Source organism: Sus scrofa, chromosome 1, assembly GCF_054392235.1.
Source record: "Sus scrofa isolate SSC_HxYL_T2T_F1_AM1 chromosome 1, Sscrofa_HxYL_maternal_Yorkshire_Landrace_v2.0, whole genome shotgun sequence".
Taxonomy (NCBI): domain Eukaryota; kingdom Metazoa; phylum Chordata; class Mammalia; order Artiodactyla; family Suidae; genus Sus; species Sus scrofa.
The window spans coordinates 120,946,353-120,963,509 of record NC_139383.1 but is presented as its reverse complement, the minus strand read 5'-3'; the positions used below and the strand labels follow the sequence as shown (position 1 = coordinate 120,963,509).

General features: G+C 46.5%; 1 protein-coding gene across 6 annotated transcripts in view; it reads right to left on the bottom strand.

The window, feature by feature from the left end:
• Positions 1-1,129: 1,129 nt before the first annotated feature.
• The window catches only part of ANXA2 (annexin A2), a 46,259-nt gene continuing 30,231 nt past the window's right edge, over positions 1,130-17,157 (bottom strand). For 3 of the 6 annotated variants that reach the window (XM_085011018.1, XM_085011014.1, XM_005659537.3), the window contains 9 exons: positions 13,542-13,655; positions 9,509-9,599; positions 8,471-8,550; positions 7,044-7,103; positions 5,332-5,425; positions 4,718-4,813; positions 4,201-4,259; positions 2,744-2,866; positions 1,130-1,487 (listed from right to left, as the gene is read on the bottom strand). In XM_085011018.1, coding sequence (XP_084867144.1) covers positions 1,428-1,487; positions 2,744-2,866; positions 4,201-4,259; positions 4,718-4,813; positions 5,332-5,425; positions 7,044-7,103; positions 8,471-8,550; positions 9,509-9,599; positions 13,542-13,655 — 777 coding nt within the window. In that variant the 3' untranslated portion in view covers positions 1,130-1,427. 6 annotated transcript variants of the gene reach the window in all.

Here is a 17,157-nt window from a genome sequence, read left to right as displayed (position 1 = left end):
ATGGAGGTGACAGGTACATCAACACACATACCTGCTGAGTCTGCAGCCTACCTGTCAGGGGAAGGACCGGAAACCCAGTGACACTAGGAAGGCTCCCAGCTGGTTGGGAAGAGTGGGAGACGTAATTTTCACTGTATAGACTCTGTGCCGCCCGCAGTGTGAACCAGGTGCATGAATTACCTGCTAGCCACTATGAGAACCAAAAGAAGGAACGTGGAGGGACTCCTCCCAGTCCTAACACTTCCCCTTAGATTTGAGGGCACGGCTCAGATGTTTCCTTCTCCAGGTCTTTCTCAGTCTTCCCAGGCAGAACCACTTTCTTCTCTGTGTGCCTGTCTAGTTTGTTACACCACCTATTTAAGAATGCTGTAGGGGTTCCCGTTGTGGCCCAGTGGGTTAAAACCTAGCTAGTATCCATGAGGACGTGGGTTCCATTCCTGGCCTCGCTCAGTGGCTTAATGATCCTGAGTTGCTGTGGCTGTGGCATAGGCCAGCAGCTGCAGCTCCGATTCGACCCACAGCCTGGAAACTTCTATATGTTGCAGGTGTGGCCCTGAAAAGGAAAAAAAAAAAGAATGCTATAGCCTGCCTCATTGACAGGTGAGCCCTCAAGGTTGGGACAGGATATTATTGATTTCTGTAGCTTTTTATGGGAATACTTCAATATTTGCTAAATAGAGCCCACCACCCCATCCTACCCTTTTCCTCAGTTTGAGGCCACTACAGATGCTTGTTTTCACCTAACTTAGCTGTAGAAAGATGAGAAAAGGAAGGGGTCTTTCTGGGATTTTTCCCCATGTGTACTATCATCCCCTGGATGCACAGAGCTGCCCAAAACAACCTTCTGTTACAACGGAAATGCTCTCTGCCTGCCTGGTGCCAGGCCCTAACCACATGTGCACAGTGTCTGAAAGGTGGATAGCATGACAACAAACTCTATTTTTAATTATTTCATGTAAATGAATTCAAATGTAAGTAGCCATGTCTGGGTAGCAGCAACTGTAATTATTGGACAGCTCCATTCTAGAGCTTTCTTCCTCGAAGGCACAGCCTTATCAGCCACATAACACAACCCTTAAACATGTTTGGTTTGGAAATACTTAAATCATGAGCAAGACGAACAACGCGCTTGTTCCTAAAGTAAAAATTCAGTTTATTCATCTGTTTATGACACAATACACAAGAGGCAAAGTGTTTCACATCATAGATTTCACTTCCAGCTCCTGGGAGTGTTCATTTCTTTGGCTAAAAGTAGAGACTAGAGGAGAAAGCCAGGCAACTAGACAAGGATGGCGTGGGAGGGGCGGGTGACACTAAGGCCGTCCTCCAGGGATAGGCATGGGGTGCAGTTAGTCGCAAGCTGATCGTGTAACTGTTCGCTGGGGACACAGGAGCGCCCAACCTGGACGTGAGTGCTGTCGCAGGCTTCAGTCATCCCCACCACACAGGTACAGCAGCGCTTTCTGGTAGTCGCCCTTGGTGTCTTGCTACAAATGGCCAAGGAGAGAAAAGAAATTCAGGGTCAGGAGAATGACCCAAACTCTGCAGTAACAGACAGGCAAGCCCACAGCACAGGGAGCCTCTGCAGGACCTGCCCAGACACACCTAAACCATGAGAGGACCCGCAGGCCGTGTGGACCGGAGAGATTATTACCACAAGGTCCTGAGGATTAAGATGGTAAGTGATCAGGAGGTCCTGTCGTGGCTCAGCAGAAACAAATCTGACCAGCACCCATGAGGATGCAGGTTCGATCCCTGGCCTCCCTCAGTGGGTTAAGGATCTGGCATTGTCATGAGCTGTGGTGTAGGTCAAAGATGCAGTTCAGATCCCATGCTGCTGTGGCTGTGGTGTAGGCCAGCAGTTACAGCTTCAATTCAACCCCTAGCCTGGGAACCTCCATATGCCACAAGTGCAGCCCTAAAAAGATTAAAAAAAAAAAAAAAAGGATGGATGGTAAGTATAGCACCCTTCTGCCCTTCCTTGCACTGAGGCCCTGCACACACCACTTTATCTCCCTGGCCCGCACCCTTCCAGAGAAGACACGCCAGGTACCTCCCTACCTCACTGTGTTGTTTTGGGGATGCTTAAGGTCACATGGGAATAAGCTGACGAGTCAGGCAACAATATCTAAGAGGCAAGATGGTCCCTCAACGTTAAACCTGGCTATAGCAAACCCAGCTTCACATTCATCCCTGGTAACCACTGACACATTTTTGATATTAATGATCTTTCAGAAAGGGGGGCTGCAACCTCTGTCTGAACTAAGCACAGTGCGAGGGACCACTGTGGACGCAGCCCCTCCTTGTAGATGGGTGCTCCATCTCCCCAAAACGGGGACAGGCTAAACCCGTGGTTGAGATGGGAGCTCTGAGTGGGGACACATTGCCGGACTTATCACAGAGGAGTTTCAAGAAATATAGAACAGAATGTCAGTTTAATTAATCTGAGTCTCTTCAAGTTGTTGGCTAGTTTTGCAGGATCACAGTCACAGACACCAACAATCATCATCTAACTATAGAATGGGTGTGGGGAATAGAAAATACTGGCCTCATTCTAGAAGATTCTGGGGCAAACCATAAATGGCCCTTTCAGAATAAATCCTTGACACTTGATGACTAGCAACTCCTCCCCCGCGAGTCAGAAAAAAGAAAAGCACCATGCTCCCATGGTTTCCACAGCCCACCTGCTGGGACCCCCTCCCTCTGACAGCCAGGTGAGGCCGCCACGGCGCCTCGGCCTTACCTGGATGTAGTTGTACAGGGACTTGCCGTACTTCCTCTTGAATTCAGATCTAATTTTCAACATGTCCACTTCACTGCGGGAGACCATGATCCTAATCAGGACCTTATCACGCGTGCCCTTGCCCTGAAAGGCAAATGCATGTCCAAGTTACATTTCACCGACTGAACATGAATCCTGAGAAGAAAGTCTAGGGAGTTCGAGGGCAGGTGGAACAGGTCTGGGTTCTGGATGCTGCCCTCCAAGAGAAAGCAGACACAGCAGCCAAAATGCTCCCTCAAGAGCAATGAGGATCTTGGAATTCCAAAGACACCGGCGTGAGATCGGCACAACCTGCACACTGTGCGTTCACTAAATGGGAGCTGAGCACTAACTACCGCAAGGCTCAGTTCAAGAAGTGTAGGTGTTCACATACGTACACATACAAAGTTCCTGGCTCCTGGGGGCTCAGAGAGCACGGGCCACGTTTTCGCCATGGCTCTGTGCCCTTCTGAATGCTATAAGCAGAGGACCACTGAGTTGACTTCTAGAGCCTCAGACTGAGGCACCTGGGAGGGGGGGCCCTGTGTGACATGGAGCCCGAGGGCAGACGGGAGAGGGGCAGTGTGGACAAGGGGGTTATCCAGGAAAAAGCGGCAAGGGCCTGGAAGCCTGAAAGCACAAGGCACATTTGAGGCGTGGAAAACAGGAGAGGACCACGGGACAAGATGGTCCATTTAAGGGAGAGCTGCAGAGTTCCCGTCGTGGCGCAGCAGAAATGAATCTGACTAGCATCCATGAGGAGGCAGGTTCGATCCCTGGCCTCACTCAGTGGATTAAGGATCCGGTGCTGTTGTGGCTGTGGAGTAGGCTGGCGGCTACAGCTCCAATTCATTTCCTAGCCTGGGAACCTCCATATGCCACAGGTGTGGCCCTAAAAAAAACAAACAAAAAAACAAAAAAAACAAAAACGGGAGAGTTACAGGGCTGGCTTTGAAGTCAGATAGATCCCCAAGTCTAAATCTGACTGTGTACCCTCAAGCAAGCCAAAACTCTACTCTCCTCCTCCTGTAGAAAGAAAAGAATCACACAGGCCTTATCGGATTTTTGGTAATGATTTAAGATACAGTAAGCAGCCCAGTGCCGAATGCATACTGGTTGCTTAATAACCTCTCTGTTCCTGCTTGTCCTTAATCAGGGATACCAGGAGGGAAGCTCTGAGAAATCTGAGCAGGGATCTGCCATGAGTACCATCTGGCATTCTCTCTCCCATGGCACTTTGCTTTCGACCTGTGTACAAACACGTGTTCAAGCAGCTGGGAGAAACAGAAGGCAGATCTGTGGTTCTCTCACCCGTCAGTTACAACACAGCCCGGGCAGTGGTGTCCCTTCCTCCATCCACTATTTAGGAGATTTAGGTTGGGGCCCCAAAGAAGAAAAGCCTGGTGTGGAGCATGGACCTCTCGGCTGGCTGCCCTTACCTTCATGGAGTCGTACAGTCTGTCAGCAAAATACAGTGGCTTGTTCTGAATGCACTGGACTGTGGAGAGAAGAAGAAAAGGGCTGGCAACTCCCCTCTCCTCCACCAATTGGGGAGTGAAACCCTGACCAGGGCACAAGCAGATGACCTGACATAATAGGAAGAGGCTGCAAAATGGAAAACGCCAGGGGAAAACCAGGGATCCCCCTGAAACACTCAGCCCACTGTGGTTTTAAACCAAGGGACTCTGAGGTCATAGAAACCCAAACAGATATGAGAGGGCCCCCAATGGAGAGAACCCTTCCTCTGATCATGTTATTCCTCCTGGGCAGCTTTCCTTTCTACCGACATAAGCACTTCTTCAGTTCTGAATCTTAAATTCACGCAGTGAAGATTATGAAACTATCCAAATCTGTAAAGAAGCCAAACCTCCCTAAATGGACAGGACGGCCATTTGTTACGTTGCTTCAGCAGTTGACCGAAAGCTGATGTGCACCAGGGGGGCTACACGTGCTTACCCAGGTTCAGGAAAGCATTTTCCAGGTCTCCTTTGACCTCCTTCTTGATGCTCTCCAGCATGTCATAGGGGCTGTAGCTCTTGTACCTTTCAAATACTTTAAAAAAAAAAGGCAACAAATAACTACTATGACAGAGTCACTAGTCAAAGACATCCATGGTCACCTGCATGGTCCTGCATCTCACATACACATACAAAGGACAATTAGAGCATCCTAGAGGGTTAGGGACTGCCATGTAGACCAGAGCTAACACTGTACCAGCTGCCCCAGGAGAGCCATACCAGGCATTTGTCCTGAATGGCACTGCCCAGGCCGTGTATTATCTTCATCTCTCCTGAGCAGAACTCATTTTATCTGGGCCAGGAGAAACACTACAGAGCACACAGAATTGTCCATTATTTTAACAAATACGGCAGGATAAAATAATCCAGACAAGAGGCAGCACTCCAAAGCACCGAATATTTAAGGGAAGAAAGGGTCTAAAATGGAAAAAAAAAGTATGAATAGATTCGGTGAGGGAAAATGGGTGCAAAGTGGAGGGTTTTTGCAGATGAGAGAGCCCTGAGAGACACCCAGTGGGCCCACCTCTAAGACCTTCCCAGCACAGCACCCACCTTTCTGGAGGTGACACACACTCCGCTCAGTCATGATACTGATCCACTTGGGAACATCAGTTCCTTTCCTCTTCACGCCGGCATCATAGAGATCCTACAAGCACAACCAACCGGGAAAGTTGACTACGCAATCCAGAGCAAGGCCATTAAAAACATGTCATGAAAACCCATGCATTCAAAAATACTGCACTGCAGAAACGGGTACAAAGGCACTATTTAGGTCAAAAGTCTTAATCTAGGCCAGGCTTCAGGAGGCACAGACATAACAGCATGAGACTAGATTGTCCGTGATGCTGATGTTGTTCCCTGTACATGGAAAGAAGGACCAAGAGCTTCTGTTCACACCCAGGAGAGCCAGTGCTCATTAGCACATGCAGCCCTCCTCCCACACTTTCAACACAGAGGAACTCAGGGGGGCCCCCTACGGAGGACAGCTCCAGGTCAGGTACCCACCCCCAAGCTGCTCAGAGACTCAGGAGAGGACGGAGCTGGAGGAAAAAAATCAAAGCTGGTCCAACAGCAGTTTCAGTTTCTGGAAAATATAGGGGCTACAAGTAATGCTAAAAATGGCAGAGAAGGGGGTGGGAGAAAGGCCTATGCAAAAGCCGATACTCAGAGTTACAAAACCCAACTGCCATTCTTTATTTAAAGCCCTTTCCTATCTCCTGCTAAACGTGCCGGGTGAAACATACTGAACTGTAAAACTAAAGTGAATGAAAATTAATGTTGTTCTTCAGCTCTTGTGAAATGCTCTGAGGTAGCACTTGACCCTCTGGGGAAGAGGCCTGGGTTCATGGCGATAAGAATCGGTATCATAGACTGTTCTCAGTGATGACGGGACAAGAACCAGCAGAAGTTCTATTCAGGCATAAAAAGGGAAAAGGCCTTTGCATCTCCCTGTTGCCCCATCACAAAGGGCAGGAAGCCTCCCTCCCCCTGGCTGGGCCTCTGCCATCTCCTTCCACTTTTCGGTGTTGTTATCAGTGTTCCTCTGTAGCAAATGCACAGCGCGTGCACAGCCGTATCACAGCCTGCAGAAGCTGGTTCCTCCAGACCAGCCTAAAGGAGCATCTGTGGGTCAGGTATGGATCCTGTAACAAACACTCGCATCATAAGGGAATATCCTGTCACCACTATTGCTCCCAGAAAGTGACAATGAAGCTCGTGAATTCTTTGACATTCCCCCCTGCCCAAAGCAGAGCCTACTTCCCCTCCCACGGACTGTAGGCTGGACATAGAGACTCATCCCTAATGAACAGAGCAGGACAGAAGTGAGTGTGTGACTCTTGAGATCAGGTCCTAAAAGGCACCTGGCTTGCTCCTCGCTTCCTCTCTAGGATCACCCCCTCTGGGGAGAGCCAGCTGCCATGCCATCAGGACACTCAAGCAACCCCTTAGAAAGGCCCCTGTGGAAAATACTAAGGCCTCCTGCCAACAGTCATGCCATGGGGAACCTGGGAAGTGCGTTCTCCTGAGGCTGTCAGGCCTTCTGATGATGCAGCCTGGGTCATTCATTCTGTCTCCAACCTCTCAGAAGCCCTGAGCCAGAACCACCCCGCCAAGCCACATCCGAATTCCTGACCCACAGAAACCGAGAGAGAATAAATGCTGGTTGTTTTAAGTCATTGAGTTTGGAGGAAATTTGTTACACAGGATAATGACTATCCAGAGACCAGAAAATACAAACTCAAACCAAGAAGCCTGGCACTCACCCGGGCATCTTGGTCAATTAGTTCATAATCAATGACAGAGCCGTCCTCTGCTCTTCTACCCTATAGAGGAAAAATAAATAAAAACTTAAGAACATCAGATGTATTTCTTTGTATATTTTAAAATGGAAAAAGTCATCTTCTCCCCAACTCACATAAGCCAATATTTAATTTACCAAATAGACACCCACTTGAAAATCTAGACAGGACTAAGGTTTGTTAAAATAATTGAGGCAGTGAGGTGAGGGCTGCACCCCCTCTTTTTTACCCAATACTGGGCTAATAAGCACCTTGCAGAATCTACCCCCCCTCCAAAAAAAAGCGTTAATATTTAGATCCTTCCCTCAGAGAGCTTGCAGTCCATATGGAGAAATAAGCATGAGATAAATGGTAAACTAGTATCTGTGACTCTAACTGCCATGAAACGCCAAAGAAGGGTGAAATCTGTCAGGCAGAAGGCTCAGCAAAGTGTAGGGACAATGGGGCACAGCCGAGGTACACCGCCCGCAGTGTGTCAGGAGAGGCTGTAAGGGGGAGTGAGAGAAAGCCACTCCGAGCAGGAGGAAGGGTACAAGTGAGAGAGGTGCTGACTGGCTGGAGAGACAGTGAGCAGGAAGGAATCCTAGAAAGCAAGCTTAGGTTAGGGTGGGCCGGGGTGCAGAGGACGCTTAAAGGCACTTGAGAGTTTGGATCTGATGCAGCAGAAATGAGTTTTGATCAGGTAAGTAACATGGTGCAAGTGGATTTCAAAAAGATGAATGTGTGGCGGTATGCAGGGCACGTGGAAGAGGAGAGAGCTGGGGGGTGGGGATGGGATGGAGCTGTTACAGTGATGGAGAAGGTCGTGCGCTGGATGCAGCATGCCAGCCAACCATTTGTCTTCAAGTTTCCTGGGGAAAATTCCTCTTCCCTCCCTGAGCTCAGAGACATTCCATTGCACATGGGTCAGAACTCAGGCTCAGAAGGGACATGGCTTTCACCCACATTAATGAGTTAGATTAGCAAACAAAGACCTTCTCTCCAGGCAACCCACTACCTGGGCACACCGTCTCTCAAGACATGCATGAAAGCAGGTGAAAGAAACAAGGAGGGTTTCTCCCACTGGGTCCTATGTGACCATAGATGGAGGCAAAAATGCCCTTCAAAGAGTCACAGGACAAAGGCTGGCACCTTAAGCCAGGCCAGGAGTTGAGAGCTGCCTCTGCCTCCTCTGGCCCCGAAGTCCAACTGACCATACGGTTTTGCAGGATAAGAAATCCTATTATAGAAAAATGACAACTCTGCTGTGACAGTGCAAACCCACTGCCGACAATGCAGCTGAATTTCTGATGCAGGCACAGAGGTTGAGTTAATTTCCTCCCTAGTTAAAATGAGGTATGCAACTTGCCTTACGAAGAAGAAAGGACAAAGAAAATAAACCGGAAACCAACCTTGGCCAGGGCAACCATCAGCTTGCGGAAGTCGCCAGATGTGTCGGAAATGATGTCCTTTTCCAGATCAGTCTTGTACACTTGGAAAACAATACATCTGGTTTAATGCTTCCTGCCTGTGCACCCAGCCAGCCACCCATCCCACATATCCCTGCCCACGAAGCCTCTGAGAGGCAGAAACAGCTGTGGCAGCACAAGGGTGAATTCTCTAGGGTGATTTTCCCTCACATAACATCAGAACCAGTGTTATTATCAGTGACAAGGGGCACCTCCAGCAGGATCAGACTGGGGAGCCTCAAGCTCACCTCTGACCAGTGAACTCTTGCGTAGCTAAAATACCGGCTCCCAAACTCCTTGACTATAAACACTTATTTGGAACGCCAAAAAATTTGGAGGACTATATCCACACACACACGCAATTTTTTTTTTATTATGTACTGATTGAGAAAATGCACAATGACAAAAACTAGTAAGCATTAAAGAGTTACTTTTGAATGAATTTGTACTTGATTATTCAAATTGGTACCTATGCAGAAATGCAGTTACACACACACACACACACACTCTCACACTCACACACCAGCTGAACCATTTATTCCACCTTCACCCTCAGCCTCCTGTACTGCTTGTTGCACACAGGGCCACGTGCCTCTTGCAACAGTGACCCAGAGTTGAGCTGGGCACCTCCTTAGTAGAAACTAAGCAGAACTGGGCACCTCCTTAGTAGAAACTGGACAGCATCCAATACATGAAATCTATGGAGGACTTTCTACTCCTCCCCATCAGATTTTTTCCTAAAAAAAAAAATTTTGTTCTGCTTTCTTTCCTGTATACTCTTTTGCATTAGTTCTAGAGGAGTGAAATCACCAAGAGATGGAAGAGAGGGACCTGGACCATTGCAAACCCTGGACGGTCCGGGTGGCAGGCGTTTCTGGGTACGTAACCCAGGCTTCCCACCCTGAACACCAGCCCAGGGAGCCAGGCTCACGTCACGGAAACTGGGCCCAGAGGGTGGGGCACAGAACTCGGGCTACTCACTCTCCTTGTAGACTCTGTTAATTTCCTGCAGCTCCTGGTTGGTCCTTGAGCAGATGATCTCAATGAGGGAGTCCTCGTCAGTCCCCAGGCCCTGTGAAGCAGGCAATGCAGACCTCAGCAGGCAAAGGCCTCCTGGCCATTAGCCCACTTCCCTGACCTCAATCAGGTAAACTGCAACCACAGGTTAGGTCTGCAGCGCACCTTCTCACCTTCCTCCTGAGGGGTCTCTACTGTGTTCCTCGGCTCAAAGTAAACTTAGTTTAGTCCTGTAAAAACTGCTTCACCAGAATATAGGATGGGTTAAATGACTTTTATTTATTTATTTATTTATTGTCTCTCTCCCTCTCTCTACTACAATGTCAGGTACGCACATACAGGGCTTTTTGTTGTTTTCTTTGTTTACATCAATATACCCAACATCTAGAACAATTGTTGGCACAAAATAGGCACTCAATACATACTTATTAAATACAGGAATGGGTTCACATACGGTGAACACTTCCTTATGTTCTTCCTTGCCTTGGATGCTTTATTCCTTTACTGGATGGTAGTATCCTGTACCTCTTTTTTTTTTTTTTTTTTTTTTTTTTTTTGCTTTTTAGGGTCGCACCCATGGCATATGGAGGTTCCCAGGCTAGGGGTCCAATTGGAGCTATGGCTGTCGGCCTACACCACAGCCACAGCAATGCAGGATCCAAGCCACGTCTGCAACCTACACCACAGCTCTTGGCAACGCCAGATCCTTAACCCACTGAGCGAGGCCAGGGATGGAACCCGCAACCTCTTGGTTCCTAGTCAGATTCATTTCCACCGTGCCATGATGGGAAATCCATCCTTTAAGGGAGAGGAAAACAAACATTTTTAACCTATCTATCATGACATGGTTTTTTTTTACCTCAACTATGATAAAAAAATTTTTTCTCCACTGTATATAAATATATACTGAAATGGTAAGAGACAGTAATATAAAACACAAAAATGTTAAAGGTGGTTGCTTTTCGGTGATGAATTTATAAAATGAGTAATTTTATCTTCTTCCTATCTTTATTTTCCAAGATCTCTAATAATCAGCCATTATTTTAATAGATGAGAAATAATTTCGTTATACAATTCTGCTCAGTAATTGAAAATAAAGGAATATACAGATTTTATGCTGTCATTTACAGACAGCATCATTAGAATGAAATAAGCCTTTTACGAAGGAAAGGTACAGATGAGATAAAATTTTTAGCTCTACCTCTTTGAAATGTAAAATTGAGTTAATGTTAAAAATTTCATTCTTGCACGTCCATTTTTGCTTGATTACTACGCACTCTTAGGGCATTTTAGGGAAGCAAAAGGAAATAATGAAGTGGCAAATAAACCTAGACACCAGCACTTTATTAAGGAATAAGAATTCGATAGGTGATGTATTCAAATTTAATATATACACTTTTGAGCTGGCGTGCCAGATAGCTTGAAAGGACTCAATGAAACATGTATTTCAAAGCTGGCTTCATGATCAAAGTCAAGATTTAATAATCAGGATTCTTTAATACTTGTCTTTCCGAATATGGAAATAGCACTTTGAACTAAGTAGAATTACAACTGTTTAAAATGTAAATCAATTATAAGGTGTTAATACAATAAGAAACTTACTTATCCACATGAAAAGTATGTCAGCTATTAATTAAACTTATTAGAGTTCATATGCCCCTAAAAAAGTGGTTTGTGTAATATAAGCTAAGCCTCAGGTTAATGGTTAATTCTGAATTTTATTCTCATCTGATCTATGAGTAAAGGCCTCTTCTCCCAGAGTTTTTAATCATGATGTAGAGGTGTTGGCAAAGCCAAGTTTTCTTCCCTCTGAGCAAAACATCCACACAACATTCTACGCAAATATTGTAAAGTGACTACCAAGCTTCTTCAAATATTTTAGGGGCAGTTTTTCAACCACAAGGATGATTGTCTAAAAACAACTCAAGCATTGGAAGAAATGCTATATCCTGATGTTGTTGAAACGTAAAACAAGCAGAGCAAAATAAGATTTGTTTCCTTCTCTCACTGACATACCCATGTTACTATCAGAGAATTCTAAGAGCATTTTTCCTCTATATTTAAAGGTGACCCTGGCAATTTCGACCTTGGCCCAAGCTCACCACAGACTGTCCACAATTCCCATCACAAGGGCACCGTCTACTGTGACATATGGCAAATATCGCCACTGGTATTGCCAGAAGTCAAAACTGATTTTTTTTTAAAGCATAGTTCAGTTAATGGCACTCCAAGCTTTATGGATTTCAGAAGGGTATTCAGCTGTGATAGCTAATGGACGAGCTGGCACAAGGTCAAAGACTTAGCAGTCAAAGCACCTTTCATTGGGCCCAATTACATAGCCTACAATGGTGACAGGTCTGTTTCAAGCCACTAATACCTAGTAACAGATACTAGTAAAACTGCACAAATCACAATTAAATGGAGTCTTGGTGAAAATAGGATAAACTGATCTGAAGTGATGATGGTCAGAAGAAACCTGGGAGGGGCTGGCCCATCCAGGCTCCAGAGGTCCCCAGACTGAGTGTCTTCAGTGTTCTTTTTATCAAGCAGGATCATTACGTGTTGCTGACACTGTCTCATTCTTCACTGTACTCTCCCTGCAATACAGCCTCCTTAGGAAACTCAAAGTCTGCTCAGAGGAACTGAGCACAGATTGGGCTAAGCTGGAGGGCTGAAGGAAGAGATTTCAAAGCAAAGCTTTCAGCAGTCCTGAGCTATCAACTTCTGGCCCCTGGAAATGCCTGCTGGGAAACTGCCTCCCTCATGAGGTGCTCTGTGGAGGGATGACAACTGAACTGTGACATTAGCTCTGGTGACAGGCTTACAGCTTGGCCTCTTCATAATTCAGAAATGGTGGGGAGTTCCTGTCATGGCTCAGCGGTTAACGAACCCCACTAGCATCCATGAGGATGCAGGTTCGATCCCTGGCCTCGCTCAGTGGGTTAAGGATCCAGCGTTGCTGTGAGCTGTGGTGTAGGTCGCAGACGTGGTTCGGATCACAGACATGTGGTGGCTCCGGCAGAGGCTGGAGGCTACAGCTCCGATTGGACCCCTAGCCTGGGAACTTCCATATGCTGTGGGTTCAGCCCTAAAAAGGAAAAAAAAAGAAAAAAAAAGAAAGAAAAAGAAATGGTGGCATCACAGAAAACACACTGACTTAGATAAAAAAATCAGAATTACAGCTTTCCTTCCCACACGGAGGCTTTACCCAGTTTTACCAGCAGAGGGCAGTGTCAGATTATTCAAAATGTTACAGGCACACTCAGGAAAAGGGTTCTGGGCTCTGCTGTAACATGCATTTATGTTTATGTATTTATTACATTTATATAATACTTGGTATCTTCACCAAGTATTAAAATTCAGGGCAATTTCCAACCTGGAGTTTTCAACTATCTAATTTAACCCAAAAAAATCCATGTTCAAAATAACTACAAAATACAGACAAGACAGAATAGTATGTGCTTTGACACTCTGAAAAAAACACAGGTACCATTCATAATCTGAAATAACCCTTTCTATGCACTGTGATGTTCTGGTTTTGGCTGGAATTTCAGCCCAACAATGAGATCAGCAAGGAGAAGGTCCGAAGAAGAAACAGCAAAGAGCAACAGCAGAATTTTGTGAAGCTTCACTTAACAAAAGCTATGAGTTTTACTTTTGCCTTCATATCACAACAAATCTTTTTTAAGGAGGAAGTGTAATCAAGGAAGTAGTTTTTCCAAATGGTATTCCGATTGCCCAGGTGCCAAGCAGTAGCAGCTGGTAACTGACTTCTCTGCATCATGAAATTTCTTTACAGTCTTAAAAAAAGGAATTGAAATATTTTTGGTACAAATCCTGAGACTTATAGCTTCAGTTCACGCAAAAAAAATTTTTTAAAAAAAGATTCCAAATGAGAATTCAACAAAACTGAAAATCACCTAATTACACTCCGAAAGCTGTAATTCGCAAATATTAATGGCAGATTTGACAGAGATTGCATTTCACACGTGTTTACCTTCATGGAGGCTTTCAGCTCGGAAGCGTCATACTGAGCAGGTGTTTTCAATAGGCCCAAAATCACTGTCTCCAGGTGGCCGGACAAGGCTGACTTCAGCGCTGATGCAAGTTCCTTCAGAAAAACAGGCAAGAACATGGAAAACTTGGTGGGTAACCAGTATTCCCTTTTGCAGAGGCATGTGTTTGTAAAGCAGGTTGTGGTTTTTTTGACAGCTCTAGAGTATTGGGTCAAAGTTATCTATCCTTCGACAGCATGCCCTTCGGCTGCCCCAGGTGTCAGAAAATGAAAGATCAGACTCTGCTTCGACAAAATCCTTTAAAATTCAAGCCGAGTCCGCCTTCTCCCCCAGTCACTAAAAGGAACCTGGAGCAGTCTATATAATGCCTCAGAAAGCTATGCATGAGTGCAGGTTACAAATAACACAACACGTGCACATGACAATAGTCTGTGGAAGCCAGGGCACTGTCTGTCCAAGGTCAAGGCCCCTGCTAAGAAGGAGGTGCTTAGAAGTTCCCGTCGTGGCACAGTGGTTAACGAATCCAACTAGGAACCATGAGGTTGCAGGTTTGATCCCTAGCCTTGCTCAGTGGGTTAAGGATCCGGCGTTGCTGTGAGCTATAGTGTGGGTCACAGACACGGCTTGGATTCTGTGGCTGTAGCATATATGCCAGGGGATACCGATTAGACCCCCTAGCCTGGGAACCTCCATAGACCACGGGAGCAGCCCTAGAAAAAGGCAAAAATAAATAAATAAGAAGGAGGTGCTTAGAGTGGGCAGCCTCCCAGGAAGCAGAGCCCACGTGGCCCGGGGATATCCTCTTGGAAAAGACTTTATGCAGCTGTGCCACAAGGGTGGCTCCAGAAAGTGGCCCCCACATGACTGGAAGTGGGCTTGCGAAGCTTTCCTATGCAAAACACTCCACTGAAGTCTGAGAGAACATCTGTTTTCCGTACCAAACTGGAATGGTCTGGATGGAGATGGAGAAGACTGAAGTCCTCAGGTACCCCCTGACTTCCCTGCTGCTTACTGTTTCTTAAAGGTTCCACAGTCACCATTAAGATCCACTGACAGATTTTAGGTCAGAGGATGGAGCCAGCATCCACACAGGCAGGATAGATGTGGCTTTTACAGGTGCTTTGTCAGAGAGTAACCATCCTATAAATCATGGGCACTGAGTGATGACTGAACCCGCCTGTTGTAATTATCTTCTTTCTTTTCACTTCTCCCCCCTCCTCTGTTTTCTTTCTCTCCTGACCTCCCAGCAGCACCCATAGCATCTATGATGTTCAGCCCCTGGAGATATTTCCAGGCTCTAAGAGGTGAGGTATAGCCTGCTTCAGGGACAGTCTTCTCAAATCATTCCTAGACGTCACGGATTGAGTTGGATCTCAGAAGCTGTCTGGCCCAACACTTTTCATCACCTACTCTCTCCTGCTTCCATAGTCCTAGTAACACATAGCACTTAGGAAGGGCCTTTAAAAGCAACGCCTTCCATTTAAGCACCAAGTTTCCAATGTGGAACTTGGAGGTTAGGGAATTCCAAACTTAGCCTACCTTTGACACTCCCCTCTACCTATTCTCTGTTCAAACCTCAAATAGCATTTGGGCAGCTACTGACTTTTTCCATTTCTATAATAAACTCCTGATGGGCAGTCGACTTCCTGCTTCTCATAATGTCATACACAGGGCTTTGCACTTAGCGGCAATTCCAGAAATGCTTGATAAATAAAACATGACCATTCCTTAAACGGAGAAACCTGGCATCTGGCATTTTCTCAAACACAAAAGAAACATAACATCAATCCTCTCCTCTCCCCTCCACTTCTAGCTGTGCCCAGGCTGTTCATGCCCCTCACCCAGGAATCCCCAGTCCCTACTGGTAAAGTATCTACCACATAGGGCTTACTCCTTTGTTATGCAAACAATAAGGCTCTGCTTTCAGGATTGCCCTCAGAAAGTAACTCAAGTAGTTTATCCATCTTTCTTTAAAATGTGGTCCCGCTTAGCCCACAGCTAGGGGACATCAAGAACCAGTAGGACAGGAGTTCCTGTCATGGCTCAGTGGAAAGGAATCTGACTATTATCCATGAGGGCGCAGGTTTGATCCCTGGCCTTGCTCAGTAGATTAAGGATCCGGCACTGCCATGAGCTGTGGCGCAGGTCGCAGACACAGCTCAGATCTGACGTTACTGTGGCTGTGGCACAGGCCAGGGACTACAGCTCTGATTTGACCCCTGGCCTGGGAACCTCCATATGCCATGGGTGCGGCCCTAAAAAGACCCAAAAAAAGACCCAGTAGGACAGTGAATTGTCCCCTCAACCCACAGCAAGGCTGTGAGGTCGCCAAGCCCACCAGGATTCGGTAATATCTTCCTCTGACAGGGGAGGAGAGAGGTTTGTTCTCCATTTAGGTTTGTTCTCCATTTATCTCATCTGAAGTTGAGACTGGGCTTTCTTGTATCTGTGGACATTTGTGCATCCACACCCTGCAAGTCAGCTGAAGGAACAATCACAGGTGCACTGTCTGAAGAGGTGAGGGGCCTTCTGCCCCAAGTGCAACTCAACTCTACCAGCTCACAGATCCTCTGGAGAAACTGGAGAAATAAAACACTCCCCTCCATGCCTCACTGCTGGAAGAAGAATTTTGATGCCCACGAGAGGAAAGAAGCCAGATGCTTTCCTATTTATGTCGTTTCCAACTGTGTCGAGAGATGGGGGAGGGAGTTATAGCAGGGCTTAAATGGCAGCTCCCAGGACCCTGGTGGTCACGTGCACCCCAACTGCAGAAACATCTTTTCTAGAATCCTTTCAGCTCACCGCCACTGTGGCTACAAGTGAAAGCCGTAAGTCAAATGGGAACTGCAGGAAGCCACACTTACTGCACCATCCAAGAATAAATCAAATGCTTTTAATAGTAGAAAGTTAAAAATAAAGCCGTCTGTCCTTAAAAATAAAATTTCCCAACACTGCAACAAAATAAAGGATGAACAAGTACTGGGCTGTTCCTTAACCGCGAGTGGACAAGCAAAAGGAAGATGCACACACAAGGCCTTTGAATGAGCGGGCACATGGCAGGTTGAAGATAGCCTGAGAGAGCAAATGAACTATTCACTAAGCCTGGTGGCTGCAAAACTCTTAAGAATCCAAGGCTGGGGGACATCAAGAACCAGTAGGACAGGAGTTCCTGTCGTGGCTCAGTGGAAAGGAATCTGAGGGCGCAGGTTCAATCCCTGGCCTCACTCAGTGGGTTAAGGATCTGGCATTGCTATGAGCTGTGGTGTAGGTCGCAGACATGGCTCAGATCTGACATTGCTTTGGCTGTGGCATAGGCCAGGGACTACAGCTCCGATTCAACCCCTGGCCTGGGAACCTCCGTATGGGAAATCTCGTTTTTAAGAACGAGAGGAGCATGTCAGGATCAATACTCAATGGAGGCTAATGTCCTAAGATTAAAACATTTTATCAGGAGCCAGCAGAAGTCATAAAGATGAAACGAATGGTTACAGGTAGAGGGCAAGGTAAGATTTCAATACACAAGAGCTACTGATGTTCTTCTCTTTCTTTCTATATCCAGAAGTGCCACCTCTGCACATTGGGTTGGAAGAGGGTGCG